The sequence below is a fragment of the Trichosurus vulpecula genome, chromosome 5 (assembly GCF_011100635.1).
Source record: "Trichosurus vulpecula isolate mTriVul1 chromosome 5, mTriVul1.pri, whole genome shotgun sequence".
In the NCBI taxonomy this organism is placed as follows: Eukaryota; Metazoa; Chordata; class Mammalia; order Diprotodontia; family Phalangeridae; genus Trichosurus; species Trichosurus vulpecula.
Genome location: NC_050577.1, coordinates 42,907,944 through 42,925,659, shown reverse-complemented (window position 1 = coordinate 42,925,659; position 17,716 = coordinate 42,907,944). Strand labels below are relative to the sequence as shown.

Here is a 17,716-nt window from a genome sequence, read left to right as displayed (position 1 = left end):
TCACTATACCATTCTGCCTTGCTTAGCTAGTCTACTTGCATCCAACTGATGGTCATCCAGCGACTTTAGTTGAGTCAGTGTAGCTTTGTGTGAGGAGCACAGGCTTTGGACTTGAAAGATCTGGGTTCAAATACTGGCTCCATTACTTGTTTACTTTAATTTCCTAATCTGTAAATTAAGGTGGGGTTTGGACTAGATGAACTCTGGGGCCCCTTCAAAGACAAAATCTAGGATCTTAGGTTGAACACCTGGACTGGGTTAGCAAAGGCAAATGAGAGACACACAATTCCAAGTGATTAGACAATGGCAAATTCACTAATATGACGCCATTTATGGCTGGACCAGAAAATCTCCACGGCCCTTCTAGTTATGTCTCTTTTGTAGTTGGGGGGAAACATAAAAAATGAGCATGTTCCTTGTAAACAGAGATGCTTAGCGTCATAGCCCAGGTGCAGCAAACAAGAAAAACATGAAGCCGTTCCAATTTAGGATGCCATGACAGCCACAATGAGGCCCCCTTATGCTGATGGAGGAAGAGATTGGTGCAGTCCCTGAATATGGGTTTAGTTGAAAATCGACATTGGTTAACTTTCAACAGACAGCATGGCTCTTTTACCCTCCAACTGCTAGATGCAGTGGAAAATTTGTTCCTCTATATTTAACATATTTCAAAAGAAAAATAAAAGGAAATTTGAAAGCCATCTCTGAAACTTGCATACTGACAGATTCAAACATTCAAAGAATTTAGCTTTTCATTACTGAATGAAAATTGGTCCATATCTTATAGTAATATGCACGGCAGACATAGCTGCCATCCATAGTAGGTCTTTAGTAAAAGTCATTTAAAAATTACTTATGCCTTTTGTCTTTATATTTCATTTATTTCATAATATACTCCTCCCCTCTAACCAGTGAACCTTCCCTTTCAACAAAGATACCTAAAAAAGCTCAGAAAAGCCAGTGGACATGTCAACCATGCTCAGCAACATAAGCAACATTCTATACCTACAGTCTCCCATCTCTCCAACAAAACAGATGTATTTTCCCTTCTCCACCTTGCAGTTTGGCTGTTATAACTGCACAGGATCCAGTTTTTTCTTATTATTCTTTTACTACATCTGTATAATATGTTGTTTATTATGTTACTGCTTTCCTGGTTTGGTTTACTTCATTTGCATGAATTGATGTAAATCCTTCCATTTTTCTCTGAATTCCTTATATTTATCAGTTCGTATGGCACAATAACATTGCATTACTTCCTTCCACGTACCATAATGTGCTTATTCATTCCCAAAATAATGGGCATCCACTTTGTTTCCAAACCAAAAAATGTGGCCATGAATATTCTGGTATATATTTTGGAGCAAATTCTGTCCTTGACTTTCTTAGATTATAGGCCTAGTAGTAAGTAAAAGAGTAACGGACATTTTAGCCCCCACCCTCACCCCTTTTTAAGCAAAATTCCAAATCACTTTCCAGAAAGGTTGGACTAATTCACAGTTTCATCAGCAGTGATTCAGCCTTCCCACAGTCAGACCGCCATTGACTACTTCTACCTTATGTCACCTATTCAATTCACTGTGTTTGAGACGAAACCTCTTGGTTGTTTTAATTTCCATTTCCCACAGCAATCTTGAAAGAATTTGCCTGTTCAGAGTTTATCATTATTCTCTGGGGAACTGTTTGTTCATATCCACCACTTATTCATTGCCGTAGAGACACTTTTACCGTGGTTTTTACAAAAAGGATGGTTGTAGTTTTCTACACTTAAGAACTTGGTTTTAGAAGTCTGTCTTATTGGAGGCTTTAAAAAGCAGTCTCTTCCATGTCACCTGAGCTTCTTGCCCACTTACGCTCCTCTCAGACGTTATCTGATTAACCCTTATCCCATCTCTGTGAGCTAAAATGGAGGGGAAGTCACTATTGCCAAAGACCACAGATATAAGGATCATCTTTCCTCCAGCATCTCAAAGATCCATCAATTTACTTACAAAGATGATAGAAATCCAAATAAGCCAATGCAAATCCTTTCAGTTAGGTGGTGCAATGGATGGAGCACTGGGCTTGGAATCAGGAAGACTAATCCTCATGAGTTCACATTGGCCTCAGACACTTACTACCTGTGTGACCCTGGGCAAGTCACTTAACCTTGTCTGCTTCAGTTTCCTCATCTGTAAAGTGAGCTGGAGAAGGAAATGGCAAACCACTCCAGTATCTTTGCCAAGAAAACCCCAAATGGGGTCACGAAGAGTCTGACTGACTGAAATGACTCAACTACAAAATCTTTTCAAGCTAAAACTGGCCAATTTACAGCTTAAAGTAGACATGATAATTTTGTACCTCAAAGCCCTTTCTTATCCTTCTTCTTTCTATCGTTTCTCTTTTTTTCCTCATTCTTTTTTCTTTTCCTTCTCTTTCTAGTCCTCATTTATTCATTTTTAAAAACGTAACTCTTGCAGTACGTAGCACAGAGTTCTGCAGATTGAACATACTTTCTGTTTTGGAATTTTAAAAAACGAATGAATGAAGACTATAAAGAAGTAAAGCGAAAAGAAGAAAAGAAAAATGAATGAATGAATGAAGAGTAGAAATATTGGGAGAAGAAAAAGAAGGGATTTTCTTTTGTTGTGCAGACAGAGCCCAGAGAAGCATGAAAGAAAACTAGAATCATTCTATCCTAGGCTTATTAAAGATAAATACAAAAGTTAGTGTAATGGATGGGCTACCTAATTCCAGGTAGAAATGACATTTGATTGAGGGTGAGGGTTTGAGTCTATACCATTCTCTTTCATAGACCTCTATATTATTATTTCATAATAGGATAATTAGGTTCTAGATCTTTCCCTTAGGAAAGTAGGGTTCTTTCAGGACCACTTGTTTTAGTCTCAGGATTGCTGTCATCAGATCTTGCTATAAAATAAAACAAACCAAACAGACAAATGGGTGAAAGACAGTCAGCAAAACTGACTACGACAGGAAGCCAGATTCAGGTAAATAAATGGGATTACACACTCTCTCTCACACACACACACACACACACACACACACACACACACACACACACAACCCCAGCAAGGTCAAAGCACAGGGTGCCTTCCTCTCTTACTTCTCTTTTCTATACGCAGCTGTATGTTTCATTGCTAGCTGCACATCCCTGGCTTTGTACATTGGCCTAATCCACAGTAGCATATTCAGAGGTGGCCAACCCCCTCTCATTCTGCTTCAAAGTCTAAGCTGTGCTAGGGTTTTTTTTTTCCATTTTGTATTTGGGACCTGAAGGAATTTCCATCCAGTTCCCACGGGGGTCTAGGTCTGGGAGACTGTGTCTAGATTTCAAAATTTAACCTGATTGATTGGTGTGCAGTTTTTCTTGATCTTTGTGATTTCCCTCATTATTATTATTATTTTTTTGGTGCTATCCTTCTAAAGACAAGTCTCGGCCTGAGCAATCAAGATGCCCACTGAATTCCTGGTGAGTACTGTTATGCTAATCCCCCGGTTCCTCATAGGTTGGCTTTGGTGGTAGTGATTGGGGATGGTCATTCTTTGGGGCGTTTTGTGTCCCAAACTAGCAGAGAGTGTCTGGTCTCAATGCAGCCTCTTTCCCCACCGAAGTATAGGACAATGTGTTGTCTGACACTTTAAGTAGCTCCTTCCTGAAGCCCTCCTGGATCCTTCTAGTGAATGCCTTCTTTCTTGCCTTGTATTTTCCTAGAACACTTTGTCTGGAAATTCTTTAGCTCTATTACATGCAAGCCTGTATAACGTTTGTCTGTGTCCATGTCCTTTCTCTCCCACATATATGTTCCTTGAAGGCAGGGATCATCCTTTCCATTACTTTTTTTCCTTTTTCTTTTAGCGAGGCTTTTGGGGTTAAGTGACTTGCCCAGGGTCACACAGCCATTATTTTTTGATCTTCACTGCCCACAGGGACTTGCACTTTAGGACTGGGATTGGGACTGGACCAGCTATTTTATTGGTATAGGGAATTCCTAGGTGAGGAAACCCTCCTTCTGCCACTTAACCATAAAGAGATGCCTAGAACACTGGAAGTTAAGAGATTTGCCTGGGATTCTTGCTGTTCATTCGTTCAGCCACATCTGACTCTTCATGATTCCATGGACCATAGCATGCCAGGCCCTCGCCCTGAGGGGCTCCTCTTCTGATGTCATGCATTTTAATACTGTCGGTAAAGTTTTCTTGGCAAAGATACTACAGTGGTTTGCCATTTCCTTCTCTAGGCAATCACCTTTTGTCAGAACTCTCCACTATGACCTGTCTATCTTGGGCAGCCCTACATTTCATAGCTCCTACTTTCATTGAGCTATGCAAGTCCCTCCGCCATGATAAGGCAATGATCCAGGAGGGGTTGCCCAGGATAACAAGGCAATATTTGACAGAGGTAGGGATTGGAATCCAGGTCTTCCTGGCTTCAAGGTTTGTTTTCTATATAGCTAGGTCCCAATTAGCTCGAATCAGGGCAGTCAGGTGGCTCACTGGCTGGAGTGCTGGGCCTGGACCTCAGACACTTACTAGCTGTGTGACCCTGGGCAAGTCACTTAACTTAAATTTTCTTAACTGTGAAATGGGGATAAAAATAGTTTCTGCCTCAAAGGATTGTTACAAGGATCAAATGAGATAATATTTGTAGCATATAGTAGGCACTAAATAAATGTTTCCTTCTTTCCTTCTTATTCAGGCTGGTCCATTCCCCAGTTACTTGTCAGTGCCAGGCTTTTACTTTGTTTTTAAAGCATACCCTCCCTTACCTATAGGTCACTGCATGATAGCTTACAGACCAGACTGTAACTCATACAACTAGATTGTCTGGAGCCTGACATTCATGACCAGAGCTTGGGAACATGCTGAAACCGGACCTCTAGCCTCCTGTGGGGTCACTAGCTTTCTCCTTCTGACTCTCTTTCCCAAAGTTACCTCTAGAGTAATATAGATATTGGTAAGTATCTGAGGCCAGATTTGAACTCATGAATAGGAGAATTCCTGACTTCAGGCCCAGAACTCTATTCACCATGGCACCTCCTGGCTTTCCTGACATCGCTTTCATAACCCCGATTGAAAGTTCATTTTAGGAAGATGTTGGCAAGTGAAATAGATCTTCAGCGATGGCCAAATCACCTTTTAGTTACAAACCTACTACTACCAGGAGACAGGGAGACAGCTAATTCCATCTAATTGGTTTCCATAGCACTTTCCAGATGCTAAAACCCAGACAGATGTTTTGTCTGGACCACAAAATGAAACTTGCCCTTTAAAGTAGGTGTGGAGAAATGGAGAGGACCTCACAGATCATTTAGTCTAAGGTCCTCACTGCACAGAAGGGAAACTGAGTCCCAGAGTGGGGACATGATTTAGAACTGCAAGGGATGTTTTTTTTAATCCAACCCCCAAATTTTACTGAGTTTGAGAGAGAGAAATTTACTTCCCCTGGCTCACACCAGCAGTAAGTGAGAGAGCTTGGGCTCTGATTCTAAACTCAGGGCTTTTCCCACTGAAGTAACTTCACAGAGTTCTCACAATTGTAACATATTACCCATTCATTGACTTAATACCTTAACATTCTGTCTTGAAAACAGTAAGCCAGAAAGGCTTCAGCCAGTGGGGAAAATATTGAAAACTTAAGTGTTTGATGCAGTGGTAAAGGAGCTTTTTATGACTTGGAGTCATAAGACCTTATTTGAATCCTGGCTCTGTCCCTACTGTGTGACCTCAAATATGTCATTCACTTCTATGGGTCTTAGTTTTCCCATTTATAAAATGAAGAGGTTGGACATGATGCCCTTTGATTTCCCTTGTTGAGCAAGAGCTATGAAAAATTCTCTTTTCTGTTTCTCCCCTACCTTTCCTTGATTCAGCTGAAGACCAAAAGAAAAGCCATTTCACTTGTACATTGTACGTGATACAGATGATTCTTTCTCACCTAACAATCATTTGTCTTCTACTTAATATCAGAAGGCATAGTTAACTAGAAGCATGAGAGGGGGTTAGTTGAGGACACTAGTTAGTTAACTAGTTAGTATCTAGTTAGTTAACTCATTAGTCATTAGGGTTATATCTCCTGTTCTAATCACACACTTCTTGGAACTAAAGTCCTTGTCTTCATTATAGCTCCTGACAAGGAATGTAATGTCCATGAATTCCATACTCCTGAACTTCTCAAATGGGAACAAGACACTTCCAAGGCTGAATCCATTTCTTAAATTCAAAGCTGCGTAGAGAAACTAACAAATCACTATACCTCACAATAGAACTAGAAACAGAAGGACAATTTCAGAATTTCTGACCTTTTCCTTTTCTTTTTAAAAAAATTATTTAGTATTTCATTTTTTCCAATTATATGTAAAAAATTTTTTAACATTCTTTTCAAAATTTTGAGTTCCAAATTCTTTCCCTTCATCCCTCCCCCGCATTGAGAAGGCAAGCAATTTGATACAGGTTCTACATGTGTAGTCATGCAAAACATTTTCATATTAGTCATGTTATAAAAAATTTTAAAAATAGACCAAAAAAAAACCCAAAGAAAAATAAAGAATGCAAAAAAGGATGCTTCAGTCTGTATCCAGACCAAATCAGTTCTTTCTCTGGATATGGATAGCATTTTTCACCTTAAGTCCTTCAGAGCTGTCTTGGATCATTATATGGCTGAGAAGAGTTAAGTCATTCACAGCTGATGATCTTACAATATTGTTGTTAATTTGTACACAGTACATTTAACTTTGACTCAGTTCGTACATCTTTCCAGGTTTCTCTGAGAGCATCCTGCTCATCATTTATAACACAATAGTATTCCATCATAATCATATACTACAACTTGTCCAACCATTCCCTCAATTGATGGGCATCCCTTCAATTCCCAATTCTTTGCCACCAGAAAAGAGTGGCTATAAATATCTTTGCCCATTTAGGTCCTTTTCCTTTTTGTTTTTCATCTCTTTTGGGATATAGACCTAGAAGTGGTATTGCTGGACCAAAGGGAATGCACAGTTTGATTGCCCTTTGGGCATAGTTCCAAATTGTTCTACAGAATGGCAGTCTCGCTGGAATGATCAAGTTAGAAGCCAGATTTCAGAGTGGTTAGAAGAGAGTGAGTAGCATAGAGGAAGTAGAGGCCCCTTCCTCAAAGAATTTAGCTGAGAAGGAGAGGAGAGATATAGATAATATGGGGCAGTGATGGTGGGACCAAGTGAGGAGTTTTTAAGAATGGGGGAGACATGAGTGTGTTTGTAGGTTCAGGAAAGGAGCTAGTGGATAGGAGAGACTGACGATCAGGGGGAAAGTGCAATGATAGTAGGGGCAATCTGCTGGAGAAGATGAGGAGGCAAGTGAATAAGCATTTTTTAAGTGCCTACTGTGTGCCAGGCACTGTTCTAGCACTTTGCAAATAGCTCAATGGATCCACACAACAACCCTGGATTATATTAATTGATATTAATTGATTCAGTATCTCATTCCCCCTTGCTGCTATTCCAAACCTTTTCTTCCCTTCACAAACTTTCCATGGCCCTCTCTACCCCAACCTTCTTGGCTGAAAAATCGAGAAAAATGGAGGCTTTTCCCTCTCTTCTCCCCTTCTCTTCTTCTTAGGTCACTAAGACATCTTCCTCCCGTATCCCCTCCTTCACTCCTGTCTTGTATGAAAAGGCAGTTCTGTTGCCAAGGCCACCTCCTTTACATGCATGCTTAATCCCATCTCAACAGATTGCACAGTGTGTAGAGTGCTGGACCTGGAGTAAGGAAGACCTGAGTTCAAATCCAGTCTCAGATACTTACTACCTGTGTCACCCTGGGAAAGTTATTTATACTCTTTATGCCTCAGTTCCCTCATTTGTAAAATGGGCATGATAGTAGTACACACCCACCTTGTTATGAGGATCGAATGAGATAATATTTGTAAAATGCTTTGCCAACCTTAAAGTGCTGTATAAATGCCAGGTTATATAGAAAACATAATAACAATGACCTAGCTTTCTACTTTCCTGTGCATTTTCATAGATGCTCCTGCCCGTGATTCCGGTTCTTCTTAGGGTCTACATTCAGTCCATAGGCCTATGCGAATGTTCCCTATAAACCAGGACCTGTCCTAAGTAGGAGCTGGGGATAGGAAGCGAGGGTCTCGAAATGATGTAGGAGAGGTAAACATCCTACTCTTGCTTATAGGTCTCTTTAAATTTTAAATGTCTGTTTGTTCCCCTGTGGTTTCCAGAGCTTTGGGAGATTACTTTGACTTATATCTTGAGTTTTCTGTTTGTGTGTCACGACAGTCACAACGCCTAAAGAGGGCGGACAGCGGCAGGCTGCTTCTGTTCGTACCGAGGGAGGCAGCCAAGGTCTCCTTTGATGGTAAACAGTCATCCTGCCCACAACTGACAAGTAGGAACTTGCAAACCTACTTCTGGGCCCTGGAATCCAAGCCAAGTTTCTTACCCTTTTAAACTCTGGGGAGGTAGGGGTAGGGGGTGGGTTGGGGGGGGGTGAGCACCACAGAATGGATGATGAGGGGTAGATCTATATCAGACTTTGTTCAGAACAGATTCATCTCTGGATTCTGGGTTGACTTTGAGAACTGAAGGCAGTGGCAATTCTTCTACAGTTAGATGCCTAGATAGCTCGGGCAGGTTACACTTGGCATGGGACAAGACTACCCAGGATGAGAGGACCTGGAGGACTCCGCTGCTAGCTGAGCCCAGGTGGAATATCCACCCTGGGGAGAAGGAACCATTGAAGGAAGCCAAGCTATGTGCGTTACCAGATCCCAACCATTATAAATTCTAATTATAGAATATGTCAAGAGCCAAATATCCTAATTTACCTGGACAGAGATCTGGAGCACAGCTGAAACAAAGAGTGTCCATGTGGTACGTGCCGTGTTCAAAGTGCTGCACATGGAAGGATCAAATAAGATAATATATGTCAAGCACTTTGCAAGTGTTAACACCTACGTAAAATTCAGTTATCATTATTAAATGAAGTGGTGGGATTAGGTGACCTTGAAGATTCCTTCCACATCTACATCTATTATCCTGTTATTAGTAAAGGTCAAGTTTCTAATTTTTTCATCATCAGAAATAATTTTCTTTGTTTAAATAGATTTCCTCTTTTAAAATGGTGGCACAGGGGATAGAGTACCCAGCCTGGAGTCAAGAAGACTCCTCTTTCTGAGTTCAAATCTGGCCTCAGACTCTTAATAGCTGTGTGACCCTGGGCAGGTCACTCAACCCTGTTTGCCTCAGTTTCCTCAACTGTAAAATGAGCTGGAGTAGGAAATGGCAAATCTCTCCAGTATCTTTGCCAAGAAAATCCCAAATGGGATCATAAGGAGTCATATATGACTTAAAAAATGGCCGTACAACAAAAAGAGATTAAAAAGCTTAAATTTCTCAGATTTCTTAATTTGTACAACATCTTTTATTTCCTGGCAAGAATGTTCCCTCAGTCCTATTTTCATAGAAAGGCAGTTCATAATAAGGTGCAGTGCTTTCCCAAAGCTAACAAATAATTACTCTTTACAATTAGAGCTAAAACCTAACTCTTGATTTAATAAATTCCTGTTTGACAACATTAGTCCAAATTAGGTCAAGACTATAACCCACATTTCTTTATGGCCAAGAAGTGCTTCTAATTGCAAGCCATTGGCTCAGCATAGTTAGGAACCAAAGGCACAGTACTGAATACCTGTATACCTTACTATATATATATATATATATATATATAGATAGATAGATAGATAGATAGATAGATAAAATATATATAATATATATATAATATATAAAATAACTGTATTTAGATCTATCTCCTTAATAGATAAGTTCCTCACAGCTTCAGAATTAGGAATTTCCCTAGCAAGAATAGAAAGGATACCCAGCTGATACGAACATGTGATTAAAGAAATTTTTGCTTCAATCAAAAGAAACATCTGGAAATGTTTTCACTGACAAGAGACTTTCTGTTGAGCCCAAAGAATTTTCTAACCCTGGGGCATGGATGTTGTTACCGAGGGCTGGCAGACAGTGGCAAGGGTGGAGTCAATTAACCAAGATACTTATCTCTAGATTAAGATCTTCACTTGGGGCTTCTGGGCTTTAAAAAAAAAATCTCGACAGTTATGTTTCAGCGTAATTGGTTTATTACATTATTATAGCAACTTCCCTGTTACTGTTGAGGGTACAACATGCTCCCGGTCCCTTGGGCTCATGACCTAGGAGTCATCCTGGATTCCTCCCTATCTCTCTCATCCCCCAGATCCAAGCTGTTGCCAAAGTCTGTCAGCTTCACTTCTACTGCATCTCTCCAATGCACTCTCTTCTCTCCCCCATGCTGCCACTCCTCTGCGGCAGATCCTCATTGCCTCCTGCCTTGACTATTTCACTAGCTGCTGGTGGGTCTGCCATCTCCAATCCATCCTCCATTCAGCTGCCAGAGTGATTTTCTTAAAACTCAGGTCTGCCCATGTCACCTCCCCTCTCCTACTCAATAGTTCCCTATTGCCTCCAGGATCAAATACAAAATGCTGAGCCTGGCATTCAAAGCCCTTCATATCCTAGCCCCCTGCTACTTTTCCAGTCTTCTCACATCTTACTCCCCCATCATACCCTTTTCGATCAAATGACGATGGCCTCCTGGCTGCTCCATGAACAAGACCCTCCAACCCCTCCTCTGGGCATCTTCTTTGCCTGTCCGCCATGCCTCTTCAACTCAGCCTACTGGCTTTCCTAGCTTCCTTCAGGTCCCAATTAAAAATCCCATTGTCGACAGGAAGCTTTTCCCAACCCCCCTTGCTCTCTCCTTCATTAGTTTTCAATCTCCTGGAGCACAGGGACTGTCTTTTGCCTCCTTTTGTATCCTCATTGTTTAGCACAGTGCCTGGCACACAGTAGATGTTTAATAAATGTTTTTCAACTATTAACTGACTGTTATTATTTTATATATTTAAAAACTTTACTCTGAGAAGCAGTCCATATGCTTTACCAGACTGTGCCAAAGGGGTTCATGATCCAACAAATATTGAGAACCTCTTGGGAATCCTGATTCATACAATTCATCAGCCATGTAGTCCAACCCCTTAAATTTGCAGATGAGAAATCTGAGGGATGTTATGTGACCTGCCTAAAGTCACAAAGGGAATAAGTGTCAGAGGTAGAATTTGAACCCAGGTCCCTCAACTGCAGAACCAACACTTCTTCAATACCACACAGAAGAAATGTTCTTAAGAGAAATGAGATTTGTTCATTTCTGCTCAGAGTCAATGGTGCCCTTCAAATTATTACCTGGGTGTTGGGGCCATTTTAGAGAAGGGGAAACTGACCCTTTAATTATAAGAGATTTAGATTCAAAGGTAGTGCTACAGTGCCAGGCTACTGACTCCTAAGGCAGCCCCCTCTCCATGAGACCAGGGATTCTTTTTAAAAAAATTTATTTATTTTTAGTTTTCAACATTCACTTCCATAAGTTTTAAATTTTCTCCAGCTCCCTTCCCTCCTCCCTCCCCAAGACAGCATGCAATCTGATATGGGCTCTACGTATACGTTACTATTCAACATTCATATTTTCACATTAGTCATGTTGTATAGAAGAATTATAATGAATGGGAGAAACCATGAGAAAGAAAACAAAAAGAGAAAATAGTCTGCTTTGCTCTTCATTCAGACTCCATAGTTCTTTCTCTGGATGTGGATGGCATTTTTTAAAAGTTTATTTATTTTTAGTTTGAGACCAGGGATTCTTAACCTGGGCCTAACAGATCCCTATCATTTCAAGTGGGGGGGGGCGGCGGTCCATGAACTTGAATAGGAAAAGAAAATTGATTTTCACTAACCTCTAACTGAAATTTATCATTTCCTTCAATTATGAATATAGGCAACATATTCTTCTGAGAAGGGATCCACAGGTTAAGAAGATAGACAGTGGCCCTAGGAAGGTTAAGATAGTGTACCTAGTCAGGCTACAACCTTAATAGGTATAACCACTCCTTCTTGTGTCCAGTTTATGTGGTACGTGTTTGTGTGTTTGTGGGGGTGGAAAGAGAGCAAATTAGATGTGTAGTTAGAGTCAGCTGGGTAGATAACTAGATCCATTTTTTCCCCTTATCAACAGAACTATAACTAGCATTTTTGGGGCCCAGAACAAATACCTCCACATGCTCTTGGGGCAAGCCATAGGAAGTGGGTCCTCATAGATCATAGAGATTGTAGGATCGAGCAGGAGTTTGCCCCAGTCTGGCAGCTTCCTATTTTAATGAATTATTACTATTGACTAGTTGCTACACTTTGTAATTTCTGTACTTCAGAAGGCCTTCAAGGACAGTTGGTGCCCTCAAAATTTGACACTTTAAGGCAAAGCCCCAGCCTCCCCACCCTAGTTATGGCTCTGTTTGGCAAAGCCAGCTATGGGTGCTGGTAGTAAATTAAGTGCCTGACTACTACATTTGAGAACCCCTGGGCTAATCTAATGATAAAAATCAAACAGATAGTAATAGGATTTCTACATCCCACTGAGAAGTAAACACTTTGTTCAAGCCTCTTTCTGCTCTTAGACTCAAGACATCAGAAGAGACATTAAAGGCTTCTTTCTGCCTTTAAGACAGATTGCATTTGTTCTTCTTTCTTACTCTATTGCTCTGCCTTTGGTATAAATTCCTTGATCTGCTGGGTGGTGCAGTGGATAGAGCCCAGTCCTGCAATCAGGAAGACCTGAATTCACATCCAGTCTCAGACATTTACTGGCTGTGTGCCCCTGGCCAAGTCCCTTACCCTCTGTCTGCTTCACTTTCTTCAGCTGTTAAGTGGGGACAGTAAGAGCACTTCCCTCCGAGGGCTGTTGTGAGGATCATAGTGTTTGGCATGTAGTAAGTGCTTACTTAACAAATGCGTATTCTCTAATTCTCTCTCTGTTGACCCTTTGCAGAGTAACTTTGACTATAATTCCACTGTTGACGATGTGGATTACACAGTCAGTGGCTTCACTGACATCTGCATGAAGGCCGGTGTCAGACAATTGGCTAGATACTTCCTTCCACCCCTCTACTGGCTTGTGTTTGTGGTGGGGACTTTAGGGAACGGTCTAGTCGTCATTATGTACTGGGGTTGTACCAGAGTGAAGACCATGACTGATATGTTCCTGCTGAACCTGGCAATTGCTGACCTCCTCTTCCTCTTCACTTTGCCCTTCTGGGCTATTGATGCTTCCAGCCAGTGGAAATTTGGGACCAGCATGTGCAAGGTGGTGAATGCTACATACAAGATGAACTTTTACAGCTACATGCTGCTCATCATGTGTATCAGTATCGACAGATACATTGTGATTGCCCAGGCCATGAAAGCCCATCGCTGGAGGCAGAAGTGTCTTCTCTATAGCAAAACAGTGTGTTCTGCCATCTGGGTAATGGCACTCACCCTGTGTATCCCCGAATGCCTGTACAGCCAAAGCAAGACGCAATCTGATAACACCATCTGTACAATGGTCTACCCCAGTGTTGAGCTCAAGGCCATCCTTTCAATGCTAAGGTTTATTCTGGGATTCTTCCTCCCACTCACCGTCATGACTGGCTGTTATACCATTGTCATTTACACTCTGGTGCAAGCCAAGAAGTCGTCTAAACACAGAGCCTTAAAAGTGACGGTTTTGGTCCTCATAGTCTTTGTCTTATCTCAATTTCCCTATAACATCATTATATTGGTGCAGACCATCGATGCCTACAAGATGTTCATCGTAGACTGTGACATTTCTACCTACATTGACATCTGTTTCCAGGTTACTCAGACCATTGCATACTTCCACAGCTGCCTAAACCCAGTTCTTTATGTTTTTGTGGGTAAGAAATTCCGCCAGGATCTTGTGAAAACCCTGAGGAAACTGGGATGCATCAGCCAGGCCCAATGGGTCTCCTTCTCTAGGAGAGAAGGGAGCCCAGGGTTGTCATCCATGATGGTAGAGACAACATCTGGACCCCTCTCCTTCTAAGAGATCATCTCTCTCAGAGGTTGACGATCCACCCCGCCCTGTCTGGACCACCTGACTGGCCCATGAGGCAACAAAAAGGAGGAAAAAGAAAAAGAACATAAAGGATACAGAAAAACACAAGCATCCCCTTACAACAAGTTAAAAGACTTCCATGGCTCTATATGCCTCAATCCAGTGTTTTATAGGGGAGCCCTGGGAAATGGATGGCTGACTCGTGGTGCTGTCCATTGTAGTCCCATTTAGAATTCATACTGGTCTTCTTGACTTGAAAATTGTCACACTCAACTTCTGACTATCAAATTTATTCAAGCATTAAAGCATGTGATCACTGACCACTACCACAGATTAATGTACTTAAGGTAGCACAAAATTTAACACCACTGTATTTGCCTTGAGATTTCCTGTCTCTTTTCTCCCCAGCTGTTCTACTCTAGAATCAGGACAAATTTGCCTGTTCCTTGAACCAGGTTTCTTCCTTGTATAGTATAGTCTGGACACATAGGTACAGGTATAATTCCCTTTCTGGTCTCACACCCTGTCCTGGACTAGCTGAGGGTACATCTCTTCTATGGTGTTTTCCAATGCTTATTATCCAAGTGACACATATGTAGGTGATTCTAAAATATAAAATAAATACTTTTGATGACATGAAATTAAAAATTCTTTGCAAGAACAAAATTAGTGTAACTAAGATAAGAAAGAAAACATTCAACTGGGAAAGATATTTGTATAAGATAGATATGATAAAGGTGTGATCCAAAATCTGGAGACAACCAACAGAAATACAGAAGGCCAAAAGCCATTCTTCAATAGATAATTGATTAGAGGATATGAACAAACAGTTCTCCAAAGAAGACTCACAATTGAATGAAAGAGGACTCTAAATTACTAAGAGAAATGTACATCAAAACAACTCTTCCACACTCAAAAAATTGTCAAAGATGACAAAATATGGGAGACAATTAATGTTGGGTTGTGGAAAGAAAGGTATACAAATATATTGTTGATAGACCTGTGAATTAGATCAAACATTCTGGAAAGCAATTGGGAACTATGTGAAGAGAATGACTAAAATGTCTATATCCTTTTACCCAGAGACTCCATTGCTAGACTTATACTCCAATGAAGTATTAAAAGACAAAAATAGAAGACCCATATACACCAAAATATTTATAATGGCACTTTTTTTTAGTAGCAAAGAACTAGTCAAAGTTGACACCCATTAATCAGGGAATGGCTAAGCAAATCCTCCCACATTAAAGAAACGAAATGTTACTGTGCTGTAAGAAACAAAGAATATAAATGATAAAGAGAAGTATGAGAAGATCTATATGAACTGATGCAAACTGAAACAAGCAGGATCAGTGAAAACAATATATACATACAACTACAACAATGTAAATGAAAAGGACAACGACAAACAAAACAGTCAAAATAGAAACCATGACTAAGGTTACCCCCTCTCCCCCACAAAAAAAGATGTAAGTTGACATGTCTCCCTGCTTCTTTAAAGAGGTGGGGGACTACAGGTGTAGAATACTGCATATAATAGATATTTTCAATAAATTCCTGAACTATTTTTTCTTCTTTATTATGAGGGGCGGCTTTCTGAAAGTGTAATGGCAAGCAAAGGGGGAGTTTTTGCTGCTTTTTCTTTTGGAGCGCCTCTCAGCACTGATTCAATTAAGTGCCTTTGATTGAGTCTTGCCTTTGTTTGAATCAAGAGTCTTTGATGACCTGCTTAAGTCACAAGAAGGCCTAAGTCACATGAGTCTGAGTCACATGGCTGTGACACCCTCTGTGGGCTGACCCTGAAGAAGTGTATATATACTCTGAGGTTAGCATTTTGCTTTGTGGGGCTCATTCATTGGAAGGGTGTTTGTATGATTTGTCCAGATGAGACTCTGGGTAGCTGTTAAGGAGCCCCCCCACCCCGCTCCGGCTTTGAAAACCCAGAGGTTGGCACTTCTCTCTCTGGTAACTATATATGCATGCTATGCACAGACCGAAGCCCTGTCTGCTGATTTGCATTATTTGCTGTTTATATAATTTCTACTTGTAATTTCTATTTGTGTTTTCTCTGAAGTCCAGAGTACTGACTTTTGCCCCTGAACTAAGTGAATGATATATGTATGTTTAATTAAAGTGAGATTGTAAACCCCTTAAAGTTGCTTTCCTTAGAAAAGCAGATCAAAGAACCTATGCTAGCAGCCCTCCTGTGTACTGGTGTAATTCACCTTACACCTCCACAGCAGCTGCTAGCAACATTGTTGTTACAGAAAGGGGTTGGAGGAGAGATATAGTGGGAAATGTGATGTAAAAACAAAATATATTGATAAAAATTTATTTGAAAATAAATTCTCCCTTTAAATTCAAATACCTATCACTCACTATTGATTTTATTTCATGGGGTTTGTGTGTGTGTGTGTGTGTGTGTGTGTGTGTGTGTGTGTGTGTGTATATGCTGGGATAGGAAGGAAGGACCACTGTCATCTAGAGAAGAGTTGTGCTGGGAGTATGATGGGGGAGATGGAAAATGTAGAGAATGGGTTCCATGAAGCTCTGGGGACTTTCTTCATCTTTGCCCTCAGATTTTCAGAGGTCCAAGTAGTTGCAAAGATTGCTTTATCTTCCAACTGGTCTGTGAAATAGGTATATAATTCTTGCTTTCTCCATTTTCTGGAAACAGCCTTCTACAGTCTAGATCAGAGATTCTTAACCTTTTTGTGTGTCATGAAGCCTTTTGGCATGGCAGGCTGGTGAAGCCTATGAACCCCTCCTAAGAACAATGTTTTTAAGTGCATAAGATAAAATACATAGGATAAAAAGGAAACCAATTAGACTGAATTATGGTAACCAAAATACTTTTTAAAAAAAAACAAGTTCACAGACCAACCCAGTTAAGAGCACTTCGTCTAGATGAAAGAATGCTTTCAATATCTCTGTGTTCCCCAACGTGATTGTGAACATTTCCTCTGAAATTACGAAATATAAAAGTGGTCCTCTCATCATATCACCAAGGCTAGAGACCTTGTACATTCGTTCATTGTTCCAAAGGATTGGATTAGTTTTCCCACCTTAACTATAGTCTTACTGTGTGTACAATTGATATCTACAAAGCATCAAGAAGTTGAAAACTCTGGATATCCTCACTGCTTTTCCATTCTAATAAACACAATGATGATTCACCCTTCTGGCTGGAGTCTGCTGGGCTTGTAACTTTTAGTTGAGGTAGTTTACCATGATTCTCCACCTGTGGTATAATTTCTTCCAGGATCAAGTTGAAGAGCCCTAAAAAATCCCAAGCCATCAGGTCCCTTCCTCAAATCATAAAGTTAGAGAGAAATTCTTGCCTCAGTTCTCTAGGGATGCTTTCTACCACTTAAAACATAAAATCTCAAGGCAGGAAGGAATACTGGGGACCATCTGATCCAACCGGCACCTGGAAACTCTTCCAGGGCATCCCTCAAGAGTGGTCATCTAGCTTTTGTTTGAGCACCTCCCAAGGGCCCATTCCACATGGGCATAGCTCTAATAGGGAATGTTCCTTAAATCAAGCACAAATCTGCTTCTGGGCAACCTCCTGCTTTGCTCCTGTTGCTGACCCCTCTTTCACATGATAACCCTTCAGAAACTTGAAGGCAGCTATGGCACCCACCTACAAGGAAGGTCTCAATGGTTTCTACCAACATCCATATCAGAACATGCCGCAAACTGAAATCTTGCAATGACATATTGCAGT

At 40.8% G+C, this 17,716-nt stretch overlaps 1 protein-coding gene across 1 annotated transcript; it reads left to right on the top strand.

Moving 5' to 3' along the window:
- Positions 1-3,454: 3,454 nt before the first annotated feature.
- On the top strand, positions 3,455-13,974 carry CCR9 (C-C motif chemokine receptor 9). The gene is made up of 2 exons (XM_036761635.1): positions 3,455-3,472; positions 12,919-13,974. Exons 1-2 carry the CDS (start codon positions 3,455-3,457, stop codon positions 13,972-13,974), a joined length of 1,074 nt encoding a protein of 357 aa, XP_036617530.1.
- The last annotated feature ends 3,742 nt before the right edge of the window (positions 13,975-17,716 follow it).